The sequence below is a fragment of the Solanum tuberosum genome, unplaced genomic scaffold, assembly GCF_000226075.1.
Source record: "Solanum tuberosum cultivar DM 1-3 516 R44 unplaced genomic scaffold, SolTub_3.0 scf00423, whole genome shotgun sequence".
Classification (NCBI taxonomy): Eukaryota; Viridiplantae; Streptophyta; class Magnoliopsida; order Solanales; family Solanaceae; genus Solanum; species Solanum tuberosum.
Window position 1 is genome coordinate 317,837 of NW_006239348.1, and position 12,266 is coordinate 330,102.

At 31.8% G+C, this 12,266-nt stretch overlaps 2 protein-coding genes across 2 annotated transcripts; both read right to left on the reverse strand.

The window, feature by feature from the left end:
* Positions 1-1,560: 1,560 nt before the first annotated feature.
* On the reverse strand, positions 1,561-3,535 carry LOC102580359 (geranylgeranyl pyrophosphate synthase 7, chloroplastic-like). The gene has a single exon (XM_006363072.2). It carries the CDS (start codon positions 2,872-2,874, stop codon positions 1,756-1,758), a length of 1,119 nt encoding a protein of 372 aa, XP_006363134.1. The 5' UTR covers positions 2,875-3,535; the 3' UTR covers positions 1,561-1,755.
* An 88-nt stretch (positions 3,536-3,623) lies between these two features.
* On the reverse strand, positions 3,624-4,967 carry LOC102580697 (geranylgeranyl pyrophosphate synthase, chloroplastic-like). Its single transcript, XM_006363073.2, has one exon. The coding sequence runs from the start codon at positions 4,904-4,906 to the stop codon at positions 3,818-3,820; it is 1,089 nt and encodes a 362-aa protein (XP_006363135.1). The 5' UTR covers positions 4,907-4,967; the 3' UTR covers positions 3,624-3,817.
* Between the last annotated feature and the right edge of the window lie 7,299 nt (positions 4,968-12,266).

The window sequence follows — 12,266 nt, forward strand, 5'->3', positions numbered from 1 at the left end:
TAGTAACATTAACACCATGTAATATTGTTTTGTCGATATTTATGATAATATTTTTAAATTACAATTATAATTTATTTTAATAATTATAGAAAAAATATAATTTTTAAAAAAGTGGGCTAGCCCGGCAAGCCTATAGCCCACGTACTTGTGGGCTGGGCCGACCATTTTCTGGCCCACACCAAAAATGGGCTAGCCCGGCCTGACCTGTAAAATGTCAAAGCCTGTATGGGTTAGCCCGGATGGGGTGGGCTAGCCCATATTGACAGCTCTAGTCAAGGGCATTAAGTGCATCACACTCAGATCACAGATTTGCTGGATTTGGCATGCCAAAATGGAGTCCAGACATAAACCATCTTGTTTATGCTGATGACACTATTATATTTGTCTTTGCTAATGAAGAATCACTAATATTGATCATGGATACTCTCTCAACATATGAAATAGCAAGTGTTCAGAAAATGAGCAAAGGCAAGATTGCAATCTTTCTTGATCACAATGCGAGTCAAGAAGTAAAAGCTAAAGTGTCAGAGATTACCAGAATTCCTACAAAAGATTTCCCCTTCACATATTTGGAAGTACCAATTTACTATGCAAAGAGATTAATAGCACACTATAAAGAGATCACAGACAAGGTTTTTAATATACTCAACTAATGAACAGGGAAGCTACTTTCTATTGGTGGGAGGGTAACACTCGTTAAACTTGTGCTACAGAGTATGCCTATACACTTACTGTTTTCCCTAACTTGAGGATCAGATCATGCAAGAGATGAAAAGCTGGAGTGAAAGATGGAAGGAGGCCACTGTTTATCATGAACAAATTTCATATTGGGAGGAGAACATGAGAAACAAACTTTTAACTAATCTGGTTTCTTTGGTTGCAGGTAGACCTTCAAGGAAGACAAAGAACAACAGCACAAACACGGACACATACAAAACAGTACAGAAACAAAATTGGTGTAATGCTTCCTGGATTGGCTCAGTACAATAAACCTCTAAATTGGACTGGCTCAGCAGAGAGGAAACATACTCAGCTATAGGAACTCAAGAGCCAAAATGCAGACACCAATACAACAACAGACAGTACACAATAACAAGCAAAGAGAAAAGGTATGAAGCATCTACAAGAACCAAATGGGCTAGGCAACATGTAGAACAAATCACAGACCTAATCTTGATTTAACTATTAGGGTTGGTATTTGCACCTTCGGGTGCTCATTCTATTGTTCAAAGATCAAATCTTTTTCAGTGCAAAATTAAAAGAAAGGGCAACATCAATCACAGTTTCAGACCGGAAAACAAAAAAGAAGTTAGAAGCTCACTTACCGAGCGTCGCAAAGAGCACAACATCGGGGACGAAGCATAGACAAACCTGCATGGAGGAATCAATCAACAATCGCAAAGAGCACAACATCTCTGTATACTCCATACAACTAGTTTTCTTGAATGGAATATAACAAAGGCTGTAGCTCTGACAAGCAGTCGTTGTAGTATAGTGGTAAGTATTCCCGCCTGTCACTGCAGTGTATATCTTTTTGTTTTTTAAAAGCTTTGTTCATTGTGGATTTAAACTTGTGAATTTATGAGGGAGTACACATTAGAAAAGCCAGTTTCAGATGGACAAATTAAGCAGCATTCATGTTTCCAGATAAATCTCAAAGAACTGAAAGAGCTCTGCTCCCTACTATGTCCTTACATGAAAATAAAATGTGCACAATTAAAGTTAAATAATACAGGCATAATTATCCTAACAAGATCATTTTTGCCGATGAAGAGCGAAATCTGCCAAAGCAAGTAATGGAGCTGACTTTTTTGGATCAAAACCAACAAGTTGCTCCTTGGCCTCCTTGTTAAGTTTTTGAGCATATTCTTTGGACTTGTCAATGCCAATCATCTTTGGGTACGTCAATTTGTTAGCCAACAAATCCTTCCCCGCTGTCTTTCCTAATTGCTCAGAGGATTTAGTGACATCAAGAATATCATCCACAACCTGATACATCAGTCCAAAACACTGCGAGAATTTCCTAAGTCTATTAATCTCCTCCTCAGACGCACCACCAACCAATGCTCCTACAATGGCTGCGGCCTCTGCAAAGTCTGCAGTCTTGTGACGATGAATATACTCAAGCTCTTCTAATCCAGTATCAGAGTTACCTCCACACAGCAAGTCAAGCACCTGGCCAGCCACTACCCCCTCTGGACCTATCAATCTTGCTAGTTCTCCAACAGCACGAACCATTGTTTTCGGGTGTACCCCTTTAGTGGCTGTTGTCATATGCTGAAATGCAAAGGCAACAAGGGAATAACCAGCTAAAACAGTGACATTTTCGCCATAAACCTTGTGATTTGACAGTTTTCCTCGACGGAAATCATCATTGTCCATGCAGGGAAGGTCGTCGTGCATCAACCACATAGCATGCATCATCTCCATTCCACAAGCAGCAGGCATTGCTGTTGATTCTTGGCCACCAACAAGCTCACAGGCGGCTATACAGAGTACAGGACAAACCCGCTTGCCTTCGGAAAGGAGTGAGTATCTCATTGCTTCATGGAACTTGATAGGCTCTCTGATTGGAACAGCAGCATCTAAGGCTTGATTGACAGATTTGTTCTTTTGAACCATGTAACTTTTGAAATCAAAGACACTTCTTGTTTTTCCAGCTTCTCTGTATATGTCTTCATGTTTGATAACTTCAGCTTCATTCTTGGAAAAATCTGTGCTATTACAGAAGGCTCTTACTTTTGGCCGGAATATAACCTCTGCTGTTTCCTCTGAAGAAAAAAGCAACTTTGTTCCTGCAGATCTGGATCTATTTGGAGTACCTCTTGTACTCAGTTTTGCAAGATTGTAGATTACTCTTTTTAGCATAGACATGACTCTTTAAAGTGTGGATTACTCCCTGATTTGGTGATTTACTATTTAACTAACTGAGGAACAAGTATTCAAGCCAAAGCAGCAGGGTAGAAGCTATCTCATAATAAAGTCAAACATCTCTGGACCAACTCTTTTTTGTATTACTAAAAAAATAGGGTTGGGCTGAGTTCCAAATATACAGACTGGGACCCTCAAGCCCAAAAATATATGGCAACTTGCTATGCTCTTTGGTATTTCCTTCAGACCTTTAGAGGATGAGTGGAAGATGTAATCCACATAATGGTCTAACTGGCAGGACTTTTAAGAGAAATTGATTTCCAAAGTGTAAGCCACTAAAGAAAATTATCAACATTTAACTGGCAGATCCAGTTGAGAAGTAACTCAAAATTATTTGGGACATCCAATAATTTATAGAAGTCCAAGTTTGAATGAAAACTATACTAATTATATATGACAAAAATGCAGAAATGTTTGAATGAAGAATCTTTACTGAAGAGTAGAGAAAAGAGAAGTGGGAGGACCAATTAGGATACCTGTTTGGACTCAAAAAATGGGCATGTCTCAGGTCATAGAAGTGCTGCAACAGCCAAAGGAAAGAAATGAAAGACATAGTAGAATAAGCTGCATATAAGACCTTATATCAAAGCAAGAAATAGACTTGACAACAAATGGGCAAATACATCCACAGAGTGATGTGAATAAGGATTTATATCTCAGATATCAATTGAAAAATCATGACAGTCTTAAGGTGGAGAAGAAAAGAAATGTGTATTGGCCATTATTTCATTCAAGATGTTAGAAGTTTGAATCTTTAAATGTACACATTCATGTCCTTGCCTTGTACTAACTTCTTAAACTTTAAATATACAAATTGGTTGACCAAAAATTCATATATTCATTGTTTAATACTATCAGGAATCACTGAGAATCCTGTTGTTACAATTTAATTCTCTCTGTAAGCAATATAATCTGCAAGAGCAAACAATGGAGCTGCTTTCTCTTGATCAAATCCAACAAGCTGAGCTTTTGCTTCTTTGTTTAACTCCTCAGCAAACTCCCTAGACTTCTCAATACCTATCAGTTTGGGATAAGTTACCTTATCAGCAACCAAGTCCTTCCCAGCTGTTTTCCCCAATTGCTGAGAAGACTTTGTGACATCAAGAATATCATCCACAACTTGAAATAGCAACCCAATACATCTTGCAAACTTCCTCAGCTTCTCCACATCTTCATCTGGTGCCCCTCCTAATATAGCCCCTAGCACCACTGACCCTTCTAACAAAGCTGCAGTCTTGTGCAGATGAATGAACTCTAAATGCTTCAAATCAACATCAGAAATGCCTTCTGAAATTATATCTACAACCTGACCAGCTACAAGTCCCTCTGACCCAATACACTTGGCCAACTCACCAATCACCCTCACAATTCTATCAGAAGAAACCCCTTTTGTTTGAGCAATGTGCTCAAAGGCTAATGCAAGAAGTGCATCCCCTGCTAAAACAGCCACATCCTCACCATAAATCTTGTGATTTGTTGGTTTCCCTCTTCTAAGATCATCATTATCCATACAAGGAAGGTCATCATGAATCAAAGACATGGTATGAATCATCTCAACAGCACAAGCTGCTGGCATGGCTGTGGACTCAACCCCACCAACAAGCTCACAAGCAGCTATACACAACATGGGTCTGATTCTTTTCCCACCAGCAAGAAGAGAGTACCTCATGGACTCATGAATCTTGACCGGTTCCTTGATAGAGACTGCAGATTCCAAAGCCTTGTTGACAGAAATAGCCTTTTCAAGAACGTATTCTTTAAACTCCATTGCTTGTTTCTTGCTCTTGCTCTCCGCATCTGTCTGCTCCTTTGTAAGAACAGCTGAGACAGAAAGAGAAGAAGGGTTAGTGGAGAATTTCATCTTCAGATGAGGCATGAATCCGGGAGAGCAAAATCTGGATCTGCCTTTATTTCCAACGTCAGAAAGGGGATAATGGGTGTAACCCCAAGTAGTAATTGTTGTTGAAAGACTCATTCTTTCGATCTAATTTCTCAATTATTTAGGTTTCTCAGAGATAGAAAGGAAGATGAAGAAGAAGGAGATTGCAATACTACAAGTTTAGGATATCCAAAGCAGTATAAAAGTCTCCAACATCAAGGGTCTGCTGCATATCGGTCGGTTCGATTCGATTCGATTTTAAAGTTTATCAATTTGGCTTATTAGTTATCGGTTTATAGAGATGCTAAATCATTATCGAACCATTAAGATATTGACTTATCGGTTCGATTATCGATTTAATCGTTAAGATTTGACACCAAAAAAAACATTAAAAATCACTTTAAAACAAGGTGAAAAACCAAATGAACCATACACATGAGTTCACAAGTTACATCTTGCTAAAAAACAAACATTTTTACATTATAGAATAACAAAGTGTTTGAAACAACCATAAATAAATCTCAAACCGTTAAGAACCGATAACCCGATAAGAAAAAAATCAAAATTGTTATCAAAACTTCTAAACCAATAACCCAATACTGATAAATCAATAAAAAAAAATTAATTCGAATTATCGATTTCGATTCGATTTTGAACAGCCCTAAGTCCAGGATAGTGAAGAGACGCAACTGCATATATAAAAAAAAATATTCTTCAAGGTTGGCCAGTGAGTGCCTAAATAATTTGTGATCTCATACTCCTCTAACGAAGTAACAAAAGAAACACTTCTAATTTTTTTTAGTCAAATTAAATTTGGATTAACGCTGGAAAGCAGGATAAATCATTGCCTAGCATAGGAGACTTCACATTGAGGGTAAACCGTAGATAATTTTGTACCTAGAAGGACTTGATACTATGTACTCGAACTTCAATTGAAACAATCTAATTAAGAATGAAAAAATATTTGTCCCTCCACTTCAATCCTATTGTTAACAAAAAAATACTATGTTTGGTACCGAGAAAACTATATTAGTAGTAGTATAATTTTAAAAATATGTTTTCAAGAAAAACAAGTCTGTTACAAATATTTTAAAATAAAGATACAAGTTTCACAAATAGTATTTTATTTCTCTTCATCCTCTTACACGTCTCATTCCTTTTATATTTCCTTAATCTGTCTCAATTATATATATAAAATACTTTTTAAATAGAGAAAAAATTAGAAATATCAAACATAATAGACATAATAAATACTCTTAATTCAACATAATTAAATTTTAGTCTTGGTCGCATGAATTACGAAATTAACTTATTTTTAAAAGTTGACGATGGAATTTTGACTAAATACAGCTAATTGTGATTTTGTTTTGTTTTTAGGTTGTTAATATAGTACGTCATTAAATTTGTACAATAAATTAGGAATGTGTCGAGGGTAAATTTGAGGAAAGGAATTACTATAGTAGCTTTTTAATTTTATGGAACATTTATTTTAGATCAATTTTCAAGGTTATTTGATACTCCCTCCGTCTCACATTATATGTCATTTATTTCTATAAATAGTTGGTTCATAATACTTGTCCTTTCATAAGATCAATGCATAAATTGACATATTATTTCTTTTTTACCATTGTAAGTTATTAGCGTTGAAAACATATATTTGACCAACTTAAAAAAGTTAAGTAAATGATTCATGTTCATGATTAAATTAATTAATCAAAATAAATGAATTCATATTCATTGATAGAAAATTTGAGTTCCAAAAAAATTAATTAAGGGTAGAAGGGTAAAGTTACATCATTTCTTAATGCAACTGCAAAGTAAAAAGATGACATATAAAATGGGACGGAGGGAGTACTACTCCTTTTGTCCAATAATATTTGTCCTGTATATTAAAAATAGCAAAAATCTTTTTGGCCCCAAAATTTGGCCAAAATGATATTTTATCTATGTTATTTTACCCTTTTAAACATTTCTATCCTTTTAACTTTAATAGTTTTTAACTAAAAAATGGAAAAAAGATCAGTTTATTTTAAATTTTTTAAAAATATTATAGTTTTTTAAATTTTCTGGCCATTTAGCACTTCCCTTAAAAATAATTGTCCAATTTAAAAAATTGAGAGATAATTTATCTTTTGTATCTATTTTATCCTTGCTATTAAATGAGTATTATTTATCATTTGACCCAATTTTCAAAACATTAAATTTAATAAAGTCAAAGGATATATGTAATAATATAACCCTTAGACCATCTCCAACCCATCTCTATTTTACTCTCCATTTTATATATTTGGAGAGTAAAATAGAGAATGGGCACTCCAACCCCTCTGTATTTTAGACTATATTTTTCATTTTTAGAGAGTTGAATAGTAGTTCTCCAACTACGATTCACACTCTTTGTTTCACTTTTTCAATTTTTGATTATTATTTCTATTATTTTCTAATTAACATATTATTTTACATATAATGTCATTAATTAAGTATCTAATATTCATAATTCTTTTTAAATGTAATATAATATTTTTTTAAATATATTATTTAATATATACTACTTTCATCAAGAATTAAAATAAATTTTTTTTTCTAATTTTCGTCTATAATTTTATTCTATTATTAATTTTCACTATAAAAAATGCACAAAATTAAAATGATAAGATGAAAAAATTAATTTAAAAATACAATACATAACATAATAGTTTAAATACAAGATAAAACACAATACAATGCATAACATAATAATAAATTTATCACAACAATAATTTAGTAATCCGGTAGGTCGTTTCCAAATTTAGCACTATACGGAAAAAAAATTTAGGGTATGATGGTAGATGAAAATCTCCGGTTTGAACAATTTTTAGCTAGACATAAAAAAGTTAAGGACAAAAATACTCATTTTGAACTTCGTAATGTATTAATAGAATATTTATGGGAGCAACGTAATAATTTTGAAAGTTGAGTGTTTATGTAATTATATTTAACTTTTATTTAAATTTGTATATTATATAATATTTTCTTGCAATTTATGTTATTTAGAAATTTAAAATAAAATATAATTTTATATTAAATAAATAAAAAATTAAATAATTTTATATCACATGAAAATTATATAAAGTAATTATTTGGGAAAAAGAAAGAAAGGATTTATATTATGAAATAAGAAAGTAAGAATGAAATAGAAATAATAATATAATATTGAAGAAAGAGAAAAATATATTTTTTTAGAGAGTAAAATAGAGAATTGGATTGGAGCTCTATATTTGGAGAATAAAGTAGAGTTTAGGATTGTAGATGCCCTTATTATTTATTGTTTCTTAAGGATTGTCAAGTCAATAGTGGATAACTATTGTTTGACAAAGAGTAAGAAAATTATGTATATTATTTAATTCAGAATAAAACAATAAAATAACTAATGTCTTCCAAATTAATACTTATGAGTAATACAATTCTAATCAATTATCAAAGACACTCATAATTAAGATAATATTTATAGGTGACAAAATTTTCTAGAGCTAGTTTTAACGTGCGAATTAGTGGTGAAGCTAGCATTAGTTATGGGCTTATGGCTTGGGGTGGGGCATGGTATGATACAGTACAGTATTTGAATATTATAATTTTGATATTTGATTTTTAAAACAGTATATTATTATCATACCAATTTAATTTGGTATGGTGAGATATTTTGAAGTTTGGTTTCGGAATTTTACGATATGGTAAATCGATAATCATAGTTTGTTCAACTTCAACTAATGTATACTCGTATAATAGAGTATTAGGACTCCGACAATTAAAAAAAGGTTTTAATTATATCATACTAATACATTACACATGTAGAAATATATATTCAAAATAAAGTACAAACAACTCCTTTTATTAATCAATTAAATTTCAAATTCATTTCAATAAAAATAGAGTAATCAAAATTTCAACTCCTTTTATAAGTTTATACCAATACTAGGTTGCATATATTGTTAGTATTTTAATAATTAATATATATAACGTACTATATACTTTTGTATGATATTCGATATTTCGGTATGTTATTTCTATATACTAAATACCGTATCAAATACAAAAAAATGTATACCATATACCACATCAAATACTATAATATCAAAAGCATGATATTAAAATTTTCTATATAATATGATAATTCAAAATAAGGTACAAACAACTCATTTTAGTAGTTTATATCAATACTATGTTGCATATTTGTTAGTATTTTAATAATAATAATAATAATAATAATATATATATATATTTTTTTTGTATTTAATTTGAGAAAATGCCATGTGGCTTTGAAAATACCCATCCAAAAACTTTTAACCATGCCCACCCGACCCAATTAGAAACAAAAACCCCCACCCATTTAAATAAATCAAACCCATTTCATTCCATTTCTTGATGAAAATCTCAAGAAGACCAGCAAGCTTGGCAGTATCATGAGCTCCATTGGCGAGGAAAATTTCAGTTTTTTCATCAAAAATTTATAGTGTAAGATGTTGGCCTTGCTAGAGTTTTGGCAATACCTGTAGAAGGCATCATCACTGTTGGCGGCTCTAATATTCTGCAAAAGCATTTTTATTCAATAAAATTTACTAAAGGTGAATCTATGGCACATGACACACACGAATAGGAAAGACAGAGGAAGATAGGCGAGCTCACACACACAATACAATGCATTTCAGTTCAATTTGAACAGTTAAAATAATTTATCGCCATTGAAGATCAGTTTTAGTAGAAGCTTGCTTGTTCACCAATTTCTCTGGGACGGTTAAAAAAATTGAGCAATTTATAAAATAAAAAAAAGGTACCAATTTCTTCAGAAATTTTAGAAAGCTAATAGATCAAAAGACTATTGTAAGCTTTAAATGGGTGGGTTTTTTGTTTCCAATGGGGGAGACAATGAAATGAAATGGGTTTGGTTTATTTAAATGGGTGGGGTTTTTGTTTCCAATTGGGTCGGGTGGGCATGGTGAAAAGTTATTGAGTGGGTATTTTAAAAGACACGTGGCAATTTCTCAAATTAAAGACAAAAAAATGAATTTTTAATTTATTAAATATTGATATGTTAAGTAAAAGGGCATATATGAGCAATTTCTATAACAACAAGGGCATATATGAGCCACTTTTTAAACAGAAGATATATCAGCTCCAAATTATAAAGTTCGAGGGTAAATCAGGCCCTTTTCCCAAATGCAAATGAAAGTATGGTATCTTTCTATTTTCTTTCTGAAGTTGGGAGAGATTGTTATGGCAGAGATAACATTAAATATTGGATAAAAACAAAAGGAAGTAAGTAAGTTACACGTCGTGATTTTTCTGTTTCACCTAATTATAATAGTGGTGTTGGTCGAATCAAATCTATGTATTATTATAATAATTATCACATCCTTAGTGAAGAAGTCGTCTTACAAAGTACACATTCTATTTCATATTATTTGAAGTTTATCGATCTGTTAGTAACTCAAACTTATAATCATAAAATAAAAGAATAAGGAACGTTTACTATTCGAACAACTTTTTTTTATTAATGCTTTAAAACTCTAAACTTGAATGCTGTTATTTTATGTATTTATATCTAATCATAGATAGAAACAAAAAAAAAAAACTTGAAATCCATATATAGAAACAGTCGAACAAATTTACTCTTTATTTTTTCTAATTGATATACAAAGATATACTATCATTTGGATTATTAAATTTTATGGGACTTTTTGATGAACTTAGTATTTGTTAGAGTTTTTGGAGGCAACTCTATCTTAAATTTTAGTATACCTGTAAAAAGGCATATGTATTCCTTATAAAGAGTTATCTCAAAATTGAATAATATTCATAAAGAGATCAACACATCAAATTTTACCTTTGTTAAAGTTGTCGCTCGACTTCCCAGCGATCAAGTCCGATCCATTGCAAGGAGATCAAAATTATCATATATTTGAGAAATACATTATTAATAGCTTTCGAATGGTAGAATTATTATATATAGATTTTTGTAAATTTTTACAAAGTTTCATATTTTTTAAAAAGATCCTGACCATTATGATCACCATGATCAGACGTTGTCCTGACATGTTTTTGTAATGCTACAGACATAATTTTGAAAATTCCACATTGAATCAATGAAATTGCAACAAATATAGTGTCATTCTTAAAAGGTGGAATGACCTGGGAGACCTCTATACTTGGCTCCGTTTGTAAGTTGGACCCTCCTACTTATCAATTTGCCAACTGAATTCTTAAACTCATCAAAACACAATATTTTAAACCCCTTTGACCATTGATCGAACTTATGTGGCATTGAAATGTTGAGTTAGAAATTTACGTGAATACACACATTTGACAGCGAGCAAATAAGGTATTTTATATTAAAAATATTTAAATAATAATAATAATTATCAATTTATTTTAAAAAAGAAAAAACCCATCTTCCTCGACCATCCCTCTCCCACCCCACCCCCACCGTCCCCAGCCGCCCTTCTCTCTTCTTCTTCTTGGAATTTCATCCCCCACATCTACTCTCTTCCTCTTCATTCTCTCCTTCATCCCCTTTCTTCTCAACCCACACTTCTTTTTCACTACATAAATCAGTCGCCCACCCTAACCACTTGTCTAAAAGTCTTTTAAATTTTAGCTTTTCAGTCTAAATGTATTGAAATTATTAGTATTTGTTTTTTTAGGCATCAAGAAAGAGGTCTAAGTATGGATTAACATGAAGGACAATGGTGGATATTGAAAAATTAAAACTCCATTGATAAGTTAGAGAAAGCTTGAAAAATAAAAAATGGGTCTTGTAAATTTGTGAAATTGATTCAAAATTGTGATTGGGATTAGTTGGATTTGTGGTGGTGAACTTGTATTTGAATTTTCAAGTCAAATGAGGAAAAATCTCATCTATTTGACATGAATTTAGTGTTCATTTTGGAATAAATATAAAGAACATGCTTATTTGGAATTTTTTATTTTTTTTAAAAAAATACTTATCTAAAATTTTCAGAAATTACAAAAGTGACTTGATTGATTTTTAAAATTTTTAACATGTAATTTCTTACATGTCATTTTTAATGACATGAAATTCCACGTGTAAATAATTGTACTTCACACACACTAGTGAGATGCAAAAAGGGTTTAAAATATTACGTTCTGATGAGTTTAGAGATTCAGTTGATAAATTGATAAGTAAGATAGTTTAACTTACAAATGGAGTCAAGTACATGGATCTCCCAGGTCATTCCGCCTTCTTAGAATAACACCCAATGTAATAACGTCGAAGGAAATGTTGTTTCAGTTTCACAATTGACTTTTTCCATCCTATGAGCCTTGCAAGTTCACAAGTTGAAATCACAATTTAAAATTTTAAATGCAAGATTTTTTTAAATAATAGTAATAATCTTTCAACTTTTAAATTTTCTCAATAATGTCAAATAAAAATAATATATATATATATATATATATATATATT